Here is a 20,902-nt window from a genome sequence, read left to right as displayed (position 1 = left end):
CTCTGAACACAAACTCACTTTGTAAACTAGGGTGACTCTGGCATCTACCTCCTCACAGACTAGCATTACAGGACTGCTACGCGCCATGCTAGCTTTGTGCAGCTCATAGAGATCCTGTGCCTTTAAGCATGCTAGGTAAGGACAATGCAAACTGAGCTACAACCCCAGGCAGAAATGGATATCTTTACTATTTTGACCAGACTAGGGATAGAAAAAAAATTCTCCTGTGCTTGACATGGCAATGTTGGGATTAGAGCAAAGAGGGAGGAAAAACTAGGAAAGATAAACATGTAGACTTCATTGTGAGGTAGTTGTCAGAACTGTGAGGTAAGTCTAATCTTAGGAGAACTCCAGCACCAGGACTCTAGGATATTCCCACCCCAAACAAGGAACAGTCTGGAAACATGATAGTAGTGTATGGCCTTCTATTTTAAGAGTGACCAGAACATGTTGGGAAAATTTGGCTGCCTTGGGATGACTCTGACCACATGCCAGTAAAGGGGCTGCTTGACTGACAGTTCTGGGATGGAGACCAAGGCATAAAAGACCAAGGCTCTTGACACTTTGATTGTTCAGAGAAGACATTAGAAGTGTGTGTATGTGTATCTCTCTGTGTGTGTCTTTCTGTGTGTGTGTGTGTGTGTGTGTGTGTGTGTGTGTGTGTGTGTGTGTGCTCAAGACAAATGTGACGAAGCTCAGCACAGGTATGACAATTCTTATAGCTTTTACCAGTACTTACCAAAACTTGACAGTACTACTAACCTACTTCCCAACCCCCACCCCAGTAGCAGGAAGCATGGCAGCAGGTAAGCAGGCATGGCACTATAGCAGTAGCTGGGAGCTTATATTTTCATCCACAAGCTCTCAACAGAGGGGAGAGGTATTAACTGGGAATAATGTGGGCCTTTGAAACCTGAAAGCCCACCCCCAACAACATGCCTCTTCCAACAAGGCTATAGCTCCCAACCCTTCCCAATTACTTCTACCAATTAGGGACCAAGAATTCAAATATATATGCCTATGGGGGGGCATTCTCATTCAAACCACCAGAAAATCTAAATTCACTTTCTGTGAAAGTCCAAAGGAAAAGGCCTCCTAGATAATCATATTGATTTCTTTTCTCTGCCCACTACCAAGGAGTCAATGTGGAGCATTAGACCAAGAGGTAATTCTACAAACATTTTCCCCAAGAGCTCCAGAGTTACTGGGAGATCTTTTCTTAATCCTCTCAAATAGGCTCTTATAATTGACCACTATCCCTTCCCTAGGAAGATAATTCACCAAAGTCAGAGGACTCAGCTGAGATGCTGCTTAAAAGGCCATTTCCGCATCTCTACTTGCCCAAGGACTGTGCCCTCCCTGAAAACACATTCTGTTTATCACAGCACCAAACTGCTCTCACTAGGGCACCTCAGGGCTCAATCCATAGCAACAGGTGATGAGCTTGAAGCCAGAACATTACATCTATAACTGGACACATAGTAATGTGGAATGGGCTGGAAGAAATCTCTTCCAGGTCAAGGGTCACTGCTTCTGCTCTATTACCGGAACTACATCGGAATTACCAGAGGTTCCAGTTAATTCTACAGATGTAAAACTAAAATGGACAGCACTCAAGGTATGGAGTGTTACATCATCACGTACTTGTTTATTCTTGGAGTTGATAAGAATGGGGGTATAGGGAACGGTCAGTACATAGCTGGGAACGTAACTATCTCCATGACAGTAACGGATATGACTTCGGAGAGATGACTGGACAGGCGCATCTCTGAGACTTCTTGACTAAGTCAGGCCCCAACTGCTGATCTTTATTTTCCCACCTCCAGGTACAAAGGTTTTGCTGACTGAAGAGGGAAGAAACGAGGAAGATAGAGGACAGGGCGAGCCGGCAATGGGAGCCACAGCAGCAAAAGTGAGAGTAATAAAAGAATTAAACAGAGAGGGTCCTGCTGCTGGCACTGCAGGCCTTGTAGATACAGACGTGAACAAGGAAGATGGTGGCGCCAACGGAGGCCAGAAGAATGAGCAGCAACTGAAGGAGCCGATTCCTGAGCATGCTGAGGGCAAGAGTGTCCAGTCTGTGCCTAGGCAGGTGCCACGACGTCGACTACGCCATAGATTCACCCAGTGGCAGTTGGAGGAACTAGAGAGCATTTTCAAGGCCAATTGCTTCCTCAGTGTAGAAGCAAGGTGAGGAGATTGCCTGACCTGACCGTATGTCCTATTTGATGGGAGCACGTGCTGCCCCACGGTGACCGTTAACTTTCTTCCTGGTCTCCCACAGGGCCTAAATTTTTTTAAATTACGTAACTTCATTTATCTGGTAGTGGTGGTGGTGGTGGTGGTGGTGGTGGTGGTGGTGGTGGTGGTGGTGGTGGTGGATGTAGTAGTGTGTGTGTGTACCACTTGGCATAAGAGAAGGCGAGAGGATGCTTGCAGCATTAAGTTTTAGGATCCATCACGTGGGTCCAAGGCATCAAACTGAGGTCATCAGGGCTTTTCAGCAAGCATGGGTACCCACTTAGCCATCTTGTCAGTCCCGACAAATACTTGCCCCCTTGAAATACTAGTTTGCTGAAAAATTCAGGCTGCCGAACCCTGTGTCCTGCACTATGGTTCTGGAGTAAGGTTAAGAGTTAAACAAAATAAGAATGAAGTCATTTTCATACAGTATTTAAATGAATCAAAGTAGAAAACTTCTGTCAATGATTCCTATATTATTAAGGCCCTTTTTTTTTTAAAGAGACACGCAAGGCTGAGCTATGGTTGGGATAGTACAGTGTGGCATCCTGCTCTTGTTAACATTTTTGATACGTCTGTATGTCATGTATTTTTTCCTTTAAAATTTTTATAATGATAAACTCATTAACATACATCTCTCCTTAACCCCCACCTCCAAAATCTCACTATGAATCCCTTCCTGGCCTGGCACTCACACTAAAGAACAGAACTGACCTCAAACTCACAGAGATCCACCTACCTTTGCCTCCCAAGTGCTGGAATGAAATGCACCACCAAGCCTGGTCCCAACAGTCTCTTAGTATTTTGGGCCTCCCTTTTCTACCACCCTGCCCACAGAAAATGCTGCATAAAAACACGACTTAATACTGGGCATGTGGCTCCATAAGAGTTTTTGTGCTGAGATCTAAGGCATGTTCAGCTTATCTGGGTTCCTTTTTCTGATTCTTCTTGTTGTCTGATCACTCTGTAGTCCAGGCTGGCCTAGACCTTGCAAGGGCCCATTGCTTAAGCCTCCCTTACTCTGGGAATTTGGGAAGGGATTGCCAGTCCTGTGGAGGGGTTTTGGTTTTTTGGGGCTTGGGTTTTTGGGGGTTTTTTTGTTTGTTTGTTTGTTTGTTTGTTTGTTTTTGGTTTGAACATTTCTATCTGTTGTGCTTAAATATTTTCTTTCCCAAGTCCAGTAAGATGATTGTTCCATGGGTAAAAGCACTTGCCACCAACCTGGAGAACCAGGGTTTTGTCCCCAGGATCCACATCCACATGATGGAAAAAGCAAACTAACTTCCATCAGTGCCCTCAGACCTGCACACGTTCGCTATGGCACAGGAATGCACGTACACACACACACACACACACACACACACTTAACATTTCATTTCCCCCAACACTCAGTACATTGGATGTCCTCCTGTACTAATGGCACATTAGAAACCTTCATATGCTCTCTATTAATCCATCTTCTTTTGAGTTTATCCTTCTGTTCTGACAAAGGGCCTCACACAGGATTCCTCATGCAGGATTCCTCCACATGCATTTGCTTTGCAACTATTGCTCTGTTTGGTTTTTTGGTGGGTTTTTTTTTGTTGTTGTTGTTGTTTTGTTTTGTTTTTAGAGGTGGCGTCTCCTACACCACCATACCCAGTATTACCACCATCTCACTTGAGGTTGTTGGTGCCTGTGTTGTTGCTTTTAAAAATGCTTATTAGGAACATACATGGGTTTTCATGTGTATGAATGGTTCATTAATAATAAACTAAAATTACTCATAGCATTTGTTTAAATCTTCAAAACATTCAAGATAAATGTCAAAGGAGGTGGGGGATGAGACCAACATTTTAAAGCAAATATAAAAGGTCCTTCACACATTTTTCTTTCATATGTGATGCTAAATACTGAACATCTGCCATTTTACCCTCAGAAAACAACTGGCCAGATGGATGGGTGTGACTGAAGCCATAGTGAAGGTCAGTAAACCAAAAAAAGTCACTTGGCAGGACAGCCATTTTACAACTTGCTTTAGGTCTTGGACTCATTCGTCTTATTTTGTTGTTAAAATAAAACTGTTTCAGAATGTTTTTAAAGATTTTTATTTTTATCATGTGTATGTCTCTGTCTGCATATAAAACATGTGTCCAAGTGCCTAAAGAATCCAGAAAAAGACATAAATTCCCTGGAACTGGAGTTACAGGTAGTAACCACCCGAGATAGATACTAGGAAACAAATTTGGTCCCTGTGCAAGAGAAGAAGCAAGTGTTCTTGACCATGGAGCTGTCTCTGCAGCCCTCTTAGAATTATTTTTGAGCTTGGTGTTTGTGAGTAGAAACGGAATAAAGAAGCATCACCATGCACAAAGGGCATATTTCAAAATGGAACATAACTTTCCATAGAAACAAAGAATAGCACTGAACTACTTTCATTTCTTAGACAAACACACACACACGATATATATATATATATAATGTATGTATGTATATATATAAATATATATCTCTCACAACATGTATTCTATGGATAAATTAACAAGCATACATATCTTAACTTATAAAATAGGTATTTAGTATATATAATTATATTAACCTCATATAGATAAATAGGCACACACATATATATTCCGTATATAACTGTGTGCAACTTCTTGTAATGCTGGCATCTTCTAGGTAGTGTTTCTCTGTGGAGTCATACTGGGGCTAGGGGCTTCATGATCCTAAACTATTTGAAATGCTCAAAACCAAGCATAAATTCTATCCTTACAGGAGGAACTTTAGTTAGGTGATAGCTCACAGGCTGAACCCAGCACTCATAAAGCTGATGTAAATGCTGGTGCATCAGCCTGAAAATGCTGCTCACATCCTCCAATATGAATTGCAGTATAGAGGGAAACAAGGTGTGCAACTTTTGAACACTTTTTCTGTGACTATATGCAGTGCTAGGGTAGAAACCAGGGCCTCCCACATTCTAGGCCAACACTGGACCCTGTGCCAGCCCCTCAGCCCCTCAGCCCCTCAGCCCCTCAGCCCCTCAGCCCCTCAGCCCCTCAGCCCCTCAGCCCCTCAGCCCCTCAGCCCCTCAGCCCCTCAGCCCCTCAGCCCCTCAGCCCCTCAGCCCCTCAGCCCCTCAGCCTCTCAGCCCCTCAGCCCCTCAGTCCCTCAGAATTAGAAGAGTGAGACACCAAGTTCTTCTGTGTAGTATAATATAATACTGATATATAAACTTACGTGATATGGTTTTTTTTTCAATTATTGTCCTAAAAGTTTACTATGCTGAATCAATTCCTTTTCCTCACTCATTTTAGAGATGGTTTCGGAAGAGGAGAGAACAATACAGGCGATATAAGAGGCTATAAGGTCTCTGAAGTTCTCCTGCTTTCTAGTACATTTTTCCCTGGCAACTGTGGAGGAGCCTTGGAGTGCTACTGTAGCCAAGGCACCAGCTAGAGATGAAATTGTTTCTGCTATTAACATTATGTTACTATATTCTTTATCTCCGAAGCACTTGTATTTCAATAACAATGTGAATTTTCAATATATCTGTGTCATGTGCCTTTTGATTTAGTAAAATATGTGTGTAAGCTAGAAAGGAAATGTCCTTTAAACTAAATAACAAGGTCTCCTTGCATGAGGTGATATTGCTATAGTACCATAGGCAGGCTGTTTCTATCACAAGAGCTTTGCAAGTTCCATAGTGGGTTTTCACTGACCCACATACTTTTTTTAGTTCACCTGTCATGCTGGGCTTACCTCTTCTCCTGCTATGTGGGGCCAGAAATATATGGGAGGGGCAGGGCAAGACCCTAGAGAGAGTCCTTATCCAGACAGAGCTGATTCTGGCCAGAGTGAGGATTTTATTTCAATGCTGATCTCTGAGAAACTTCCTTATAGGTCAGTCATGGGACTCTCGAGATCACCACGGTGCTTTATTTAGGCTGCTCCCCAAACTCTTCTTTTCTCTATTTCCATGGCATAAACAGGGCACTTTGCCAGAAGTTCTGCTGTTTCAAAGGGAAGAGAAGAACCCACCCCCATCCTTCTCAAGGAGGTGTCTCTCTCTAGGTCACCCAACCCATACCCAGGAGACATAGTGTCCCTCTTTCCTAGAGCCCATGCTGACTGACACTTCTTATGATAACTTTGCAAAATATACATATATTGTGAATTCAGAACCAAACTAATACTGAAAATGTGTCTTTTCAATATTATAACTTCTTAAATAATTCCTGGTAAAAAGGTTACCACTTAAAAACTCAAAAACACAATTTTGTCCATGTCATGGTCACTATAATTCTGAAACTACCTATGTAGATGTGTCGCCAGCACTCCAGCTGAAGGGCGCTGGAACGTACCATCAGGAGTTTGGTCTCCAGTTTGGAAATCAACATGAATGAAATCAAATAATTTTACCAGAAGAAGTATGGAATCTCTTTTTGCCAAGCTATCCTGGATGAAACCTAAGGAAACTATGAAAAAATCCTGGTGCCTGGTGTCTCAAAAGACACAAGTTAGATAAATGGATTAAGAAACAAACTCTAGGGTTGGGGATTTAGCTCAGTGGTAGAGCGCTTGCCTAGCAAACGCAAGGCCCTGGGTTCGGTCCCCAGCTCCGAAAAAAAGAACCAAAAAAAAAAAAAAAAAAAGAACCAAAAAAAAAAAAAAGAAAGAAAGAAACTCTATCTTTTGATATCTAAAAGAAACTCTTCTTATCTTCAAGAACAGTGAAAGGATGTAGGGAAAAAATGTTCCAAGCAAATGAGACCAGGAAGCAAAAAGACGTTCCTATCCTAAAACATGGATAAAAAATGGCCTTCAAACTAAAATTGACCATAAAAAATAAGGAAGAACACTTTATTCTAAGCAAAAGACACTAAACACATATGCATACTCACACATGCCTGCATACATACTCACACAGATGTAGACACATGTTCACACTCATTTACACACTCACACACACTCCACATAACACATGCAGTTAAAGTCACACAGGCACTCAAACTAACACTCAAAAACACAATAACAAAACACACACTCACACCCACAACTCTCTCACATGCATACTCATATACATGCACACACTCAATCACACATATTCACCCACCTAGACATTATACCACACTTTAGTAAGCATACACACTCACACGTACACAAATGCACACTCACATGGGCCCGCAAAACATTCATGTATAAAATAAGTAGATCTAAAGTATATTTTTTGTTACCACTTTATTTTATATGTACAGGTGCTTTGCCTACATGTATGTATATGCACTAAGTATATGCACCATGCAATGCACTGTGTGCATGTAGTACCCACAAAAGTCAGAAGAGGTGGTCGGATTCCTATAGAACTGGAGTTGCAGACAGCTGTGAACTGCCATGTGAGTGCTCTGAACCAAACCAAGGTCCTTTGGAAGAACAGTCAGTGTACTTAACCACTGCGACATCTCTCCAGCCCTTAAACATGTTTTTGTTTTCATTTGGCAAATACACTTTTTAGATGGTAAGCGATCTAATAAAATTGCTATTGTTAAAGGATTTTAATACAAAATATTGTTAAATTATATCATGTGTTCTCTGATATCTTTGGAGTGATTATACAGCTTTTTCTCTCTTTAAATTAAACAGTGTTCTGAGTTGTGCCAGCAGGTGGCTAAAAGGTAAATAAGAGGAAAACATGATCTATAGTTAAATCAGTATTACGTATATTATATATAAAATATATTATATTATCTATCACTGTGGGGGATCATCAAGAAGTTGAAATTCAATCTCCCAGATGACCCAACTATAGCACTCCTTGGCATCTGTCTGAAGGATTCAGCATCCTTCTCTGCGGATTCTTGCTCAGCTGTGTTCACAGCTGAGCAATGGAACCAATCTAAATGTCCAATAACAAATGAGTAGCGGAAATGTGGATTATGCACTATACAATACCGCCCAGCTGTAAAGGAAACTGAAATCATGAAATCTTCAGGTAAGTGGGAACTAGAAAATATTATATTGAGTGAGATAACCCAGAAAGACAAATACAATATGTTCTTTCTCATGCAAGGTTCCTAGCCCCAAACCATCAGGGATTAGTACATATCATGGAGTAACAGCAGAAACCTAGAAAGTAAAACGGGACCATGGAGAGCTGGATAGTACTGCAGAAGCAAACAGATGTACACAAATAATTTGAAGGGGGAAATGCAAAAAAAGGGGGGGCTTTAATTGGGAAGTTGGGAAGTAGGTTAAAAAAGAAAGTGTTAAACAACACTAAGGATGTCTGAAAAAAAACATAGTAATTATTTACCTAAATTACATGTAATACATATAAGTCCATGTATATAAACACATGTATGTATATGCATATGCTTAGAATAACTTAATATATAAATATTTTTCTTAGTTACATTACCCCACTTGGGATGACAATGCTCCCCACAAGAGGCATAGACTATATAGTAAAACCCCCAATACCAGGCATGAGAATTCCCACTTCAACTTGTTGGCCAGAGCACTCAGAGAGATTTCAAAAAAAATCTTCCTACTGCAATTGCCCCGAATGACCTCCCAGAACTGAGTTACTCTGTGTTACTAGAGCCTGGACATACTTCACACAGAGCACTTGGAGGAATGCAGATGGATCTGATCTGGAAGCCTCGTCCCTTTCATAGCACCAGAAGGTGCTATGTAAGCACCAAAGGAGGAGAGCAAGCAGGAACCCTAGCCAGTTGTGACTCTTATGTACACGGCAATCACAAGCAATAAAATACAGGTTTTTTTTCAAATATACTGGGAACATTTTCAAGGATAGATCACATCTTAAGACAAAAAGTGTATCTCCATGAGTTTAAAAATTAAACCAGGTCCACTGCCCACTACTTTATTTGAAAAATCAAGATATTAAAATTTTGGAAAGGAGAGGAAATTTTTTTTCAGAGAGTGTGATATGTGTCTCAAGCTAGAGACAAACAAACTTAAGATGAAATTCTGATCTTTCTGCCCCCTATGTCCTGAGTTCTAAGATTATAAGCATTAAAAGACTAAGACTGCCAGGCAGTGGTGGAGAACGCATTTAATACCAACATTTGGGAGACAGAAGCAGTGAATCTCTGAGTTTGGGGGTAGCCTGATCTACCAAGTGTGCTCTAGGACAACCAGGGACTACACAGAGAAACCCTGTCTCAAAAAAACAACACCCCCCCCCAAAAAAAAGAGAAGAAAAGACAGTGTTGGGAATTGGCCATGGCTGGCATTACCAAAGCTAGGCAAGGACTCTCTGTGATAAACTGCATGCCCAAACACAAACATTGGTATCTTTATAATCTTGACCAGAGCTATAGAGAAAAAAATTCCTCAGGTTCTGTGCACCTTGATAACAGCACTGTCGGGTCACACAACAATTGGTTTTAAGAAATGTCCAGAATTTTGAGGTATGTCTTTTGGTGGGAGAAGAACCCCTCTTCTGGCACCAGGACCCCAGAATATTCCCACCCTGGAAAAGAAACTGCGTGGAGATAGTCTCAGAGTGGCCAGAACATGTTGAAAACCATTTGCTGCCTAAAGACCAATTTGACCACATGCCAGCAGAGGGGCCACTTAACTGAATTTCTGGAAGGAGATTGGTGCCTGCTCTTGGCCTTTTGATCGTTCAGAGAAAACATTAGGAGGGCCCAATCAAGAGAAATGCAAGGAACTTCAGCACAGCTATGCAATTCTCACAGCTCTAACAGTACTTAACAGTTTTATGAGTCTGCCCAATCCACACCCAAGTTCCTGCAAAGGCACAATATGGAAACATGACAGATTCTAAGTGCGCTTTTTGTGAACACTCGAAGGAAGAGACCCCGTGGATAATCTTATCAGTTTATTTTCTGTTCGCTGTCAAGTCACAGGCGCCTAGTATAAACTACCAGGCCTACACTAAAGCCCCCCTTTGTTTTCAGAGGAGATAGTCTCACTGTGGTTCTGGCTGTCCTGGAAATCACTATGTAAACCAAACTGGCCTGGATCTCAGAAATTCACTTCCGTCTTTCCCCTGAATCCTGGGATTAAAGTCATAAAAAAGCACCCCCAACTAAACATGAGGTATTCTAAAAACACTTCTCCAAGGCCTTCAGAGCCTTTTTTCTTCAATACAAGTGGTTTGGCACAGTTGACCCTAGAAGATAATTTATCCAACTGCAATTTGGATAGCCACATGTGCATCCATACAAGGCAAAGTACCACGCGGTCCCTGCAAATTTATCCTGCTCATTGCAGCACCAACCTGGTCTGCTTTGCACCTCAAGCTCAACCCATTGCTGCAGGAGTTCAAATGGAAGTCAGGGTAGCGCACCCATGATTGGATACTTGTTAACCTGCACTACCGCCCCCAAGGGCTACAAGAGAATCTCTTCCTGGTTGAGAAGCTCGGCTCTCCGGCATTCGGCTTTAGGCTTTCATAACCTCAGGAGCTCCGAGTCAGAATCAGCTGGGGTAGGCTGCAGAGAAGCGTTCAGGACATGGAGCATCAAAACACCAACTGCGTACTTCATGAGGGACTTGACGAAGATAAGGAAAAATTGAATGGTGAGTCCCCTCTGGGAATGGTGGGTTAGCCACGTCCACAAGGGGAGGAATGTGGTCCACAGAAGTGACTGGGCAGTTGCTGGATGCAGCAGCCTTTTCTGAGACTTCATGGTACCTCTGCACTAGCTAGGCCCTGACGCCTGATTTTTTTTTTTTTTTTTTTTTTGGTTTTGTTTTGTTGATTTTTGCTTTTTGTTTCCCCGCTTCCAGGTGCAAAGGCACAGAAGGTTTTAGCAGATGGACAGGGTAGAAATGAGGGAGAGAGTGGACAGGACCAGCCTGGATCTGAAGCAGCAGCAGCAGCAGATGGGGAAGGAGCAAAAGAATTAAGTGGAGAAGGTGGGCCCGCTGCTGGCGCTGCAGGCCTCGTGGATAACAGGAACCAAGAGGACCATGGCACCAGAGGCAAAGACCAGGAGAACGAGAAGCAGCCAGAGAAGCCAGTCCCTGAGGACATTGAGGTCTTAGAGAATGCGCAGCCTATTCCCGTGCTGATAACTGGTGTGCAGCCTGTTCCAGTGCTGATGCCTGACGTAAAGCCTGTGTCGGTGCTGGTACGCCAGCGTAGCTTCCACTACAAGTTCACTCGGTGGCAGCTGCAGGAGATGGAGCGAATTTTCCAGCAGAATCACTTCATCGGTGCAGAAGAAAGGTAAGCTTCCCGGGAGCATATGGCAGCCCACAGTGGGCGTTACCCCTTCAATATTGCATATTATATACATATTTGCTTGATTTGTTTGTGGGAGTGGGGCCGTGTGACTGTGGGTGCAGTGTTCACCCCATACATGCTCAGAATACAGCTGTTCTCTCCTTCCACCATGTGTGTCTCAGGATCACTTGCAGGCCTTCAGACTTCCTTCCTTTACCTTCCCCCTTTACCTTCCCCTTTACCTTTATCTTTTTACCTTCTGGGCTATTTCCTCAGCTGGCCTCTTACCCTAAATAAAAGTCACTTCCAAAATCAAGGCTGCCAGAATCTTGCATCTTGCCTTAGTGTCGTGGGGTAGTGGGCTGGGGTCGGTGGGAGACTCGTGCAAAATGTTTGTTCCTGACAGTTTTATAGCAACTTAACACAAGCTAGAGTCATAAGAGAGGAGGGATCCTCAACTGAGTAAACGTTTCCATAAGATCAGGCTGTAGGGGGCTGGAAGCGATGGCTTAACAGTGAAGAGCAGTAGCTGCTCTTCCAGAGGAGCCAGATTTCAGTCCCAGCACTCATGTGGCAGCTTTGTAACTCCAGTTCCAGAGGATCTGGAACCCTCACCAAAATATATATGCAGGCAAAACATCAATGCAAATAAAAATAAAAAACAAATATTTTTTAAAAGATCAGGCTGTAGGCAAGCCTTTAGGGTATTTTCATAATTATTAGTTGAAACGAGAGGGCCCAGCCCATTGTGGGTGAGGCCTTCTCTGGATTCTATAAGAAAGCAGGCTGAGCAAGCCATGGGGAGCAAGCAGCACCCCTCCATGGCCTCTGCATCAGCTCCTGCTTCCAGGATCCTGCCTGCTTCTGTTCCTGCTTTCAGTGCTTTTGATGCACTGTTAGCAAAATATGGGACTGTGAGCAAGATAAACACTTTCCTCTCCGAGTTGTTCTTGGTCATGGTGTTTCATCCCAGCAATGGTGACTCTGGCTAAGACAATGGGGATCAAAGCATTTTCAAATAGTATTTAAATGAATCAGAGTGGAAAACTTCGAGCAATGTCTTCTCTGTAAGTAAGGCCGTATTGAAATAATTGTGATAGGGCGGGTGCTTTAAATAATAGAAATGTCATAAATCTGTATATAGCATGTTTGGTTTTAAGGTTTTTTGTTTTTGTGTTTCTGTTTTTTGTTTTTATTTTTACTTAAAAGTGCAATGTCTCTTCAGGGTCTCCCTATATATCCCTGGCTGGCATGGGATTAATAGAACTCTACCTGCCTTTGCCTCCCAAGTGCTAGCATTAAAAGTAAGCACCACAGAGCCTGGTGGCACCTTTCTCTTAGTTTCTGGGGATTGTTTTCCCTCTGTTTTGTTTCCTTTCCCATAGAAAAATGGTCTGCAAAACAAGATGGTGGCTTCTTCTAGGAATCCTGTTGCTAGGAATGCCAAGCCTGGACAGGGGTGACTTCCCTTGTAAGCTTAGGCTAAGGTCTTAGTTACTTTCCGCTTGCTGTGATAAGACACCATGACCAAGGTCCCTTATTAAAAAAAGAGTTGGTGGGGGGAGTTACAGTCTCAGAGGATTAGCATTCCTGACCATCAAGGCGGGGAGCATGGCAGCAGGTAGGCAGGTAGAGAACAGTAGCTAATGTCTTGAGATACAACCACAAGACAAAGAGAAACTCAGAATCTCGTGAGTTTTGAAAGTGCAAAGCCTACCCTCTCCTCCAACACAATCACAACCCCTTATTATTTCTAAACAGTTCAAGCAACTGGGCATTTTATTCACTATAACAAGCATTCAAATATGTGAGCCTAGGGGAGAGTGACATCCTCACAGCCAAAAAAGGAAACATGATCTCCAAACAGTATTTTCAAAAAGCATGCTGCAGGGGTTGGGGATTTAGCTCAGTGGTAGAGTACTTGCCTAGCAAGCGCAAGGCCCTGGGTTCAGTCCTCAGCTCTGGAAAAAAAAAAGAACAACTTTCAAAAAGCATGCTGCTCTGTGTGGTAATGCACTGGAAAGCAGTTGGTAAGTAGAGACAAAGAGATGAGTTACATAAGGAGTTCTAGGCCTGCCCAGTCTCTAGATCATTCTTATTGGGATTTAGGGCATGTTCCACTCACTTGGGCATTTTTTTTTCTTTCTGGTTCTGTGCTATGGAATCTCACTCTGTAGCCCAAGCTGGCCCGGATCTTACGAGGCCTCATGCTTGAATCTCCCTCACGCTGGGAATATAAGACTAGGCAACCATTATTGTGAAATGGCCATTGTTTTGTTGTCCTTTTCTGTTCCTTTTCTGCTCACTGTGTTCAAAATTTCTTTTCCTGGTCCTGGTAAGATGGCTTAGTGGGTAAAGGTACTTGCCACCAAGCCTGAGAACCTGAGTTCAATCCCAAGGACCCACATTGTGGAAAGAGAGAACAGTCTTCCATTACTTGCCCTTTGATCTGCACAGATGCACCACACTGCAGGCACACACACACACACACACACACACACACACACACACACACACACACACATCTATATCTGCAGAATGCATGCTCTAAATAAATTAAACAAATAAATATAACGTGGCATTCCCCTGACCATCAGCAAACTGAACATCCTCCTGAGTTAACTGAATATTTGAAATCTTTAGATGTAAAGCCAGTCAATGGTGGCATGCCCCAGTACTCAGCAGACAGAGGCAGTCAGATAGATCTCTGTAAGTTCAAGGTCAGCCTGGTCTACAGAGCAAGTTTCAGGATAGCTAGGGCTACACAGAAACCCCTGTCTCAAGAGAGTGGGGGGAGGGGAGGAGGAGAGGGAAGAGGAGGAGGTGGAAGGAAGGGAAGGAGGGAGGAAGGGAGGGAGGGAGGGAGGAAGGGAGGGAGACAAAATGCCTCCCACAGGATTTTCCTGTTTGTATTTGTTTTGTGACTTTTGTTTTATTATTTGAGAAAGTCTCTTGCATCACCGGTGACACCTGATGTTGAGAGCATTTCTTTTGAGGATTTTGCTCGTTTAAGTATTAGTGTTTTTCAAATTTCTTATTAGGGACCTGCTTGGGTTTTCAAGTCTGCTAATGGTGGATGATAATAAAATAATATTACCATTAGAATTGTTTTGGGTTTTGGTTTTGTTGTTTGTTTGTTTGTTTGTTTGTTTGTTTGAGACAGGGTCTCTCTGCATAGTCCTGGCTATCCTGGAACTGACTGTGTAGACCAGGCTGACCTCAAACTCACAGAGATCCACCTGCCTCTGCTTCCTGACTGCTGGGATTAAAAGCCCAATGGAATTTTATTAAGCCTCAAAAATGTTCAAGGCGAATGCCACAGAAAGCAAAGGATGGAACAAACATTTAAAACAAGTATAAATAAAACATTTTATTTCTTCCAAAACGCCCAATACTGTTTTTTTTTTCCCTCAGAAGACATCTGGCAAGATGGATAGGTGTGAGTGAAGCCAGAGTTCAGGTAAGGAGAAGACAGTTTAACACGGCAGCCATTCTAGAACTTGCTTATCTTGGATACTTTTATGCTGTGGGTAAAGTTGTGTTGTTGTTGTTGTTGTTGTTATTTTAAGTCTTCTCGTGTTTCAGAATGACATTTTTAAAGGTTTTTTTTTAACAAATTCTCATTCATGTGTTGTATAGATGTGTCTATGTCTGTATGTAGCATGTGTGCAGGTATCCTCAGAGGCCAGAAGAAGATATCAAATCCCCCGGGGCTTGAATTACAAGCTGTCGTGAACTAACTTATGCATGCGCTAAGAGCCAAACTTGGGTCCCCCTACAAGAGCATCCAGTGCTTTTAACTCTCCTCTACAACCCCCCAAAATAATCGTTGCGCTTTATGTTATTTGTGGGTGTAAAATCAACTTGAAATGGCTCACTTTAAGACAGAGCACAGTCTCTGAGAGAACACAGGATAGACACATAGAGATCATACACACATGTATCCTGTAGATAAACTAAGAATATATGTTTTGACATAGAAAAATATGTATGTACACTTTGAATACATTAATAGTTGTATTAGTAAAATTGATATACAAACTCATATGTATATATATATATATGTACATACATATGAAATCTTTGGAACACTGGTATCCTTCAAGGAGAAGGATGTCTCTGTGGAGACATCCCACTGGGGTTATGAAATACAAATTATTCAAATTATAATCATATTAGTGTAGCTAATCCTGATCCTAAACTATTTGAAATACCAAAAACTAAGCATAAATTTGATCCTTGTAGGGGAAATTTGAGTACAAGGTTGGTTCACAGGCAGAGCTGAGCACTCGGAAAGCTGATTGCTTAAACAGAGACTGGTGAGAATGCGGAAAGCTTAGAGTCAAATGCCTGGTCCATCTGCTGTTTCGAAGTGCCTAGTGAAGCCACACAGATAATGACACCTATCATTCTAACGCTCAGGGCCATGCGACTGCATCTGCCTCAAAGTGCTGATAAGTATCTGCAGAGGGCTCCATGGGAGAGACAGAGAAACCAGGTGTGAATTTTTTACACATCTGTTCAGGAAAACTGGAGCCAAAAGTCTGGGCCTCCCACATTCTAGGCAAGCCCTACACCCTCTAACCAGCCCTTCAGCCCCTCACAGAATTAGAACAGTGAGACACCAGGTTCTTCTGAGCAAGACAATATTAATATAAATTATATTGATATAAATTATATTGATATAAATTATGGAGGGCCACTATTGTTACACGATGTGCTTTCTGATTACAGTCCTGCTTAGTATACTGAACCTTTTTTTTCTGGATTGTTGTAGAATTGGTTTAAGGGAAGACGAGAACAATATAGGAGACAGCAGAAGCTATAAATGCTCAGAGGGGCCTCTTTTCCAGAAGACTATGCAGGAGTCCTAGAGAACCACCCTTGCTCAAGATCCAGATAGCGATAAGTGTTTGCTACCATCTACACTCTTATATCTTCAACATCTGTATTTTTAATAAAGAAGTGAAGTTTCTGCACCTTTGCTGCATTTGTTTTTATGAATTAGCAGGAAATGTGTAAAGTAATAAAGGAACTCTCCTTGAAACACGATCAGGTCTCTTTCCATAATATGACATCACTAAGTCAGCATCCGTATGCCCTGTGTATCTCATGTGTTTCCCAAGTACCATAGTAGGTTTGCTCTGACTCACACATTTCTTTCTGTCCCACTATCATGTGGCCCTCACCCCTCCCCTCTCAAAATATCAGACCACAAATGCAGAAGGAGGGGAAGAAAAATCCCTAGTGAGAAAAAAAAAAAACTGTTTCCAAACAGAGCTAATACTGGGAATCTGGTTCTAACCTTGGGCTCTGACAGAAACTTCCTAAGAGGCTAGTCAAAGAATTCATGGGAATCAGGCAGCAAAAGCCTATTTTTCTGCTCCCAGTTCTCCCCAGTACTCGTCCACTGTGTGAAGCACCCAGAGCACTAGAAATGACTGCCTGTGGGGTTGCTTCAAAACCACTGGAAGCCATCCCATCCAGGCCACAAGGGCACTTCCTTCTCTTTTGTGTTCTAAACCCTGAGCCCAGGAAGCCTATCACCCCTCCTCCCCAGATCAGAAGGCGGCTGACACTCCTTAAAGTATTTTCTGACTGTATAATTCTCATGGCTTCAGAAACAGGGTAAACAGAGGTTTTTCTCCAAAGCCTCTAAAAAACAGTTTCTGATAAACTGAACGTGGCTTCTTAAAAAAAAAAAGCACCCAGCATACTATATTATTGTTTTCATCATTCTGACTCTATGGGACAGCCATACACCGATCGGTGTCAAAATGACGAGGCAAAAACAAACAAAACATGAAGACAAATGCTGCTGTGGGTGAGGTTTGGAAAGATGAGGATTTATTCACTTGCTGGTGGGAGTGCAAACTAGTGTGGCCACTATTGAAAACATGCTCAAAGTAGACCTACCGCACGATGCAGCCATACTGTTCTTTGTCATATACTCAAGGGGCATAGATCTGACAGCAGAGACACTTTCTCACCCATGTTCGCGGTTGTTCTATTTACAATAGCCAGGGGATGGAGATAGCCTAGCCGTTCACCGACTTATAAATGGGTAATGGATGTAGGTACAATGAAACATTATTCAGCCATAAAGAAAAGTGAAATTCTGAAATTCACAGGCAAATGAATAGAGCTGGAAACAATTATCCTAAACGAGAAAATCCAGACGCAGAAAGGTAGATGTTGGATGCTTTCTCTCCTTTCGAGATGTGAGCTTTGAATCTCACAATACATATGTTCCATTTGGAAGACCCATAGATGACAAAAAAAACCTAGGAAGAGTCTGTAGTTGGGGAAAAGAAGCTACCGTGAGATGGGAAATAAAATGTCCCAGTGAAAATGGTTAGCGGGGAGTGGGAAGGGATAATTAACACAAAAGACATTTCTAAAAAGTCATATGAAAACCACTACATAGAAGCTTCCAAAAAATATATACGTACACATGCATAAAATATATTAAGGGGAAAAAAGATGTCAAATGCAGTTACCCACGGAAATACCCTTTGATGCTAACAGGCGCCATGCATGACCCTATGTCCCTTCTACCAGATGTAAGGGAAATGAGTCCTTTTGTCCTATGGGAACCAGTTTCACAAGTTCCTAAGGAATGCAAGCTTTTGTCTAACTCCCAGAAACCCCCCTTTTGTCCATGCTGACCTCATTTCTGGATATTTAGAATGTCTTTTGAAATGTGGGCAGTTGGTTTTCCTTTGGAACTGATAACTTCTTTTGAAATATAATTGTGGACTTCACTGAAATGCCTTGAGTCTAAGGCTGCAGTCTGCTAGCCTTTGTGTGTTCTCAGGCTGTGTGGGAGCTTTCCATATGTGCACGTACACACAAAAAGATATTTGGAAGTCCAACTTCTCTTAATGAAGATCTTCCCTCGCTTTGGAATTCCTGTCGCCAAAGGATCAGATAACAGAGCAGCAATTGTGGCTGTAATGGTCCAGCTGCTCCAGGAAAATGGAATGCACGAATTGGACATTGAAACTACGACTAGGAAAAGTGTTCCAAACGACTCACTTACACTGGAATGAACTGTTACCATTCACCTCATTAAGAATTAGATACACCCTGACAAACAAACAAGGTTCTGCCTTTATTAAATACTTTATGGGTGCCCTCCTCCCCACTGTTTTATCCATATTTAGGCATATGGAGAGCCTTGAGGTATCATTTTCAAACAGCAAATACAGGCCCTTGGCTCAGCCTTAGTATATACATCATAGTGGCTGAGAACAGTTGCCTGTGAACTTCACCAGAGACGCCCTCTCCTTTAAACCAGGGGCTCCAGTCTGGTAAGGAAACTGAATGCATAGCCCCTGATCCCCCTGTGGAAAGGTCTGCTCGCTGCTGTTTTAACCACCCTCGCTGTACTAATGATACAGAGTGACTTCTTGAATCCATCCTAGCAGAGCGAAACCCATTTCCTGGTGGCTGGGAATGTGTTCTTGACACATCACTACGATGCAAGCTGACCATCTGGAGAGGCCAAGCTGTGGCACCAGATGACTTAATGAGACCAGAGAATCTGACAGAAAGCAGATCTCTACGGCTCTAGGCTGGTGGTCACACCCGAAGCTGGCCAGCCCATGTATGGAGGCCCGTTAAGGCACTGATGAGTCAACAGTTCATTAAGTGACCTGGTTTTGTCCCATTGTAATGCTCTGTAACCCCTTGCCTTTATCTACTGCTCTTATCCCCACTTAACTTTTGCTGTACATTTAGTTGAAGCAGCTCCAGATGACTGGATATGTGGCGAAAGGGCTTCTGTTAGGGCAGCTTCATCTCTGTCCACTGCCCCTAATCTGGTCCCTTTTTGTGGTTCAAGGACCTCCTCTAATGGTGACCACTGTTTTCATATAACTCAATCAAGTCAAGGGGCTACATGGATCCTACTTTACTGTATCCACTTACTTATGAAAATCTACCTACCCTCCAGGGGATGGTAAAATGCCTCAGCAGTTACGAATGCTGGATACTCTTCCAAATGATCCTGATTTGATTTCTACCACCCACATAATGGCTCACAAACATCTGTCCAGGGGACGTGGTGCCTTCTTCTGGCTTCCACCCACACTAGGAAATGCATTTTGTGCACAAATATACCTGCGCACGCACACACGCGCACACACACACACACACACACACACACACACACACACACACACACATTCCTGTCTCAGTTACTGTTCTATTGCTGTGAATAGACGCCATGACCAAGGCAGCTCTAATAAAAAGAAAGCATTTAATTTGGAACTTGACGACAGTTTTGGGGGTTAGTCCATTATCATGATGGGACGCACACAAGCATGGCACTGAAGCAATAGCTGAGAACTTTACATCCTGATCCATAAGCAACAGGCAGAGAGCAAGACACTGAGCCTGCTGTGGACTTTTGAAACTGCAAAGTGGCACACTTCCTTCAACAAGGCCATACCTCCTAATCCTTCCCAAACAGCTCACCAACTGTGGCTGGCAAATACATGAACCTATAGGAGCCAATCTTTTTTTTTTTTGGATATTTTTTATTTACATTTCAAATGGTTTTCCCTTTCCTGATTTCCCGTCCATAAGCCCCCTATCCTATCCCCATTCCCTTCTTCTATAAGGGTGTTCCCCTCCCCAACCACGCCCCACTTCCTACCACCCCACATTCCTCTACACTAGGGGATCCAGCCTTGGCAGAACCAAGGGCTTCTCCTCATATTAGAGCCCAACAAGGCCATCCTCTGCTACATATGCATCTAGAGCTATGGGTCTGTTCATGTGTACTCTTTGGTTGGTAGTTTAGTCCCTGGGAGCTCTGGTTGGTTGGCATTGTTGTTCTTATGGGGTTGCAAACCCCTTCAGCTCCTTCAATCCTTTCTCTAATTCCTCCAATGGGGACCCCATTCTCAATTCAATGGTTTGCTGCTAGCATTAACTTCTGTATTTGTCAGGCTCTGACTGAGTCTCTTAGGAGATGGCTATATCAAGCTCTATGGGAGCCACTCTTATTCAAACCACCACAACACACACACACACACACACACACACACACACACACACACATACATACATATATATTTAATAAAAAATTATATGTTTGGGTATTTGACTGCATGTATGTACACTACATGCATTCAGTGCTCATTAGAGACCAGAGAAGGGCACTGGATCCCCTTGGATTTGGAGTTACTATTGTTATAAGTAGGTGTTGGGAATTAAACCCAGATCCTCTGGAGGAGCAACCAGTGCTCTTAACCACAGAGCCATTTCTCCAGCTTCAACACACATAATTTAAAATAAAATAGCCATCCAAAGAGAGATTGAGTGAGCCAAAAGATAAGGATCATTAATTTAAAACAGCCAATGTCAATACATCATAATTGAGGCCCAAAACCCCTGTGTTAAATGATGTAGCTAGCTATCCTGGGAATAAGAAAACATACAAAATGGAGCTTT

General features: G+C 42.7%; 2 protein-coding genes across 5 annotated transcripts; both read left to right on the top strand.

Annotated features, from left to right (window-relative positions):
* The first annotated feature begins 33 nt into the window (after nt 1-33).
* Nucleotides 34-5,766, top strand: Rhoxf3 (Rhox homeobox family member 3). Of its 4 annotated transcripts, none has more exons than XM_087598809.1 (5): nt 34-135; nt 1,504-1,618; nt 1,827-2,190; nt 4,160-4,205; nt 5,535-5,766. In XM_087598809.1, the coding sequence occupies exons 2-5, from the start codon at nt 1,603-1,605 to the stop codon at nt 5,583-5,585; spliced, it is 477 nt and encodes a 158-aa protein (XP_087454935.1). In that variant the 5' UTR covers nt 34-135; nt 1,504-1,602; the 3' UTR covers nt 5,586-5,766. The 4 variants fall into 4 exon arrangements, with proteins under 4 accessions (XP_087454935.1, XP_087454937.1, XP_087454936.1 ...); XM_087598810.1 differs by lacking the exon at nt 34-135 and adding an exon at nt 571-704; XM_087598811.1 differs by lacking the exon at nt 1,504-1,618.
* A 4,958-nt stretch (nt 5,767-10,724) lies between these two features.
* Nucleotides 10,725-16,491, top strand: Rhoxf4g (Rhox homeobox family member 4G). The gene is made up of 4 exons (NM_001024889.1): nt 10,725-10,791; nt 11,002-11,443; nt 14,855-14,900; nt 16,218-16,491. The coding sequence occupies exons 1-4, from the start codon at nt 10,725-10,727 to the stop codon at nt 16,266-16,268; spliced, it is 606 nt and encodes a 201-aa protein (NP_001020060.1). The 3' UTR covers nt 16,269-16,491.
* The last annotated feature ends 4,411 nt before the right edge of the window (nt 16,492-20,902 follow it).

The sequence above is a fragment of the Rattus norvegicus genome, chromosome X (assembly GCF_021556685.1).
Source record: "Rattus norvegicus strain SHRSP/BbbUtx chromosome X, alternate assembly SHRSP_T2T, whole genome shotgun sequence".
Taxonomy (NCBI): domain Eukaryota; kingdom Metazoa; phylum Chordata; class Mammalia; order Rodentia; family Muridae; genus Rattus; species Rattus norvegicus.
This window is presented reverse-complemented; position numbering and strand designations above follow the sequence as displayed.

Bases quoted from the DNA above. Each gene is read 5' to 3' on its own strand.
- Rhoxf3 (XM_087598809.1), top strand. The intron at 2,191-4,159 runs GTGAGGAGATTG...TTTTACCCTCAG, and splicing joins TTCCTCAGTGTAGAAGCAAG to AAAACAACTGGCCAGATGGA. The intron at 4,206-5,534 runs GTCAGTAAACCA...CACTCATTTTAG, and splicing joins TGACTGAAGCCATAGTGAAG to AGATGGTTTCGGAAGAGGAG.
- Rhoxf4g (NM_001024889.1), top strand. From the start codon at position 10,725: ATGGAGCATCAAAACACCAACTGCGTACTTCATGAGGGACTTGACGAA. The intron at 10,792-11,001 runs GTGAGTCCCCTC...CCCCGCTTCCAG, and splicing joins AGATAAGGAAAAATTGAATG to GTGCAAAGGCACAGAAGGTT. The intron at 11,444-14,854 runs GTAAGCTTCCCG...TTTTTCCCTCAG, and splicing joins TTCATCGGTGCAGAAGAAAG to AAGACATCTGGCAAGATGGA.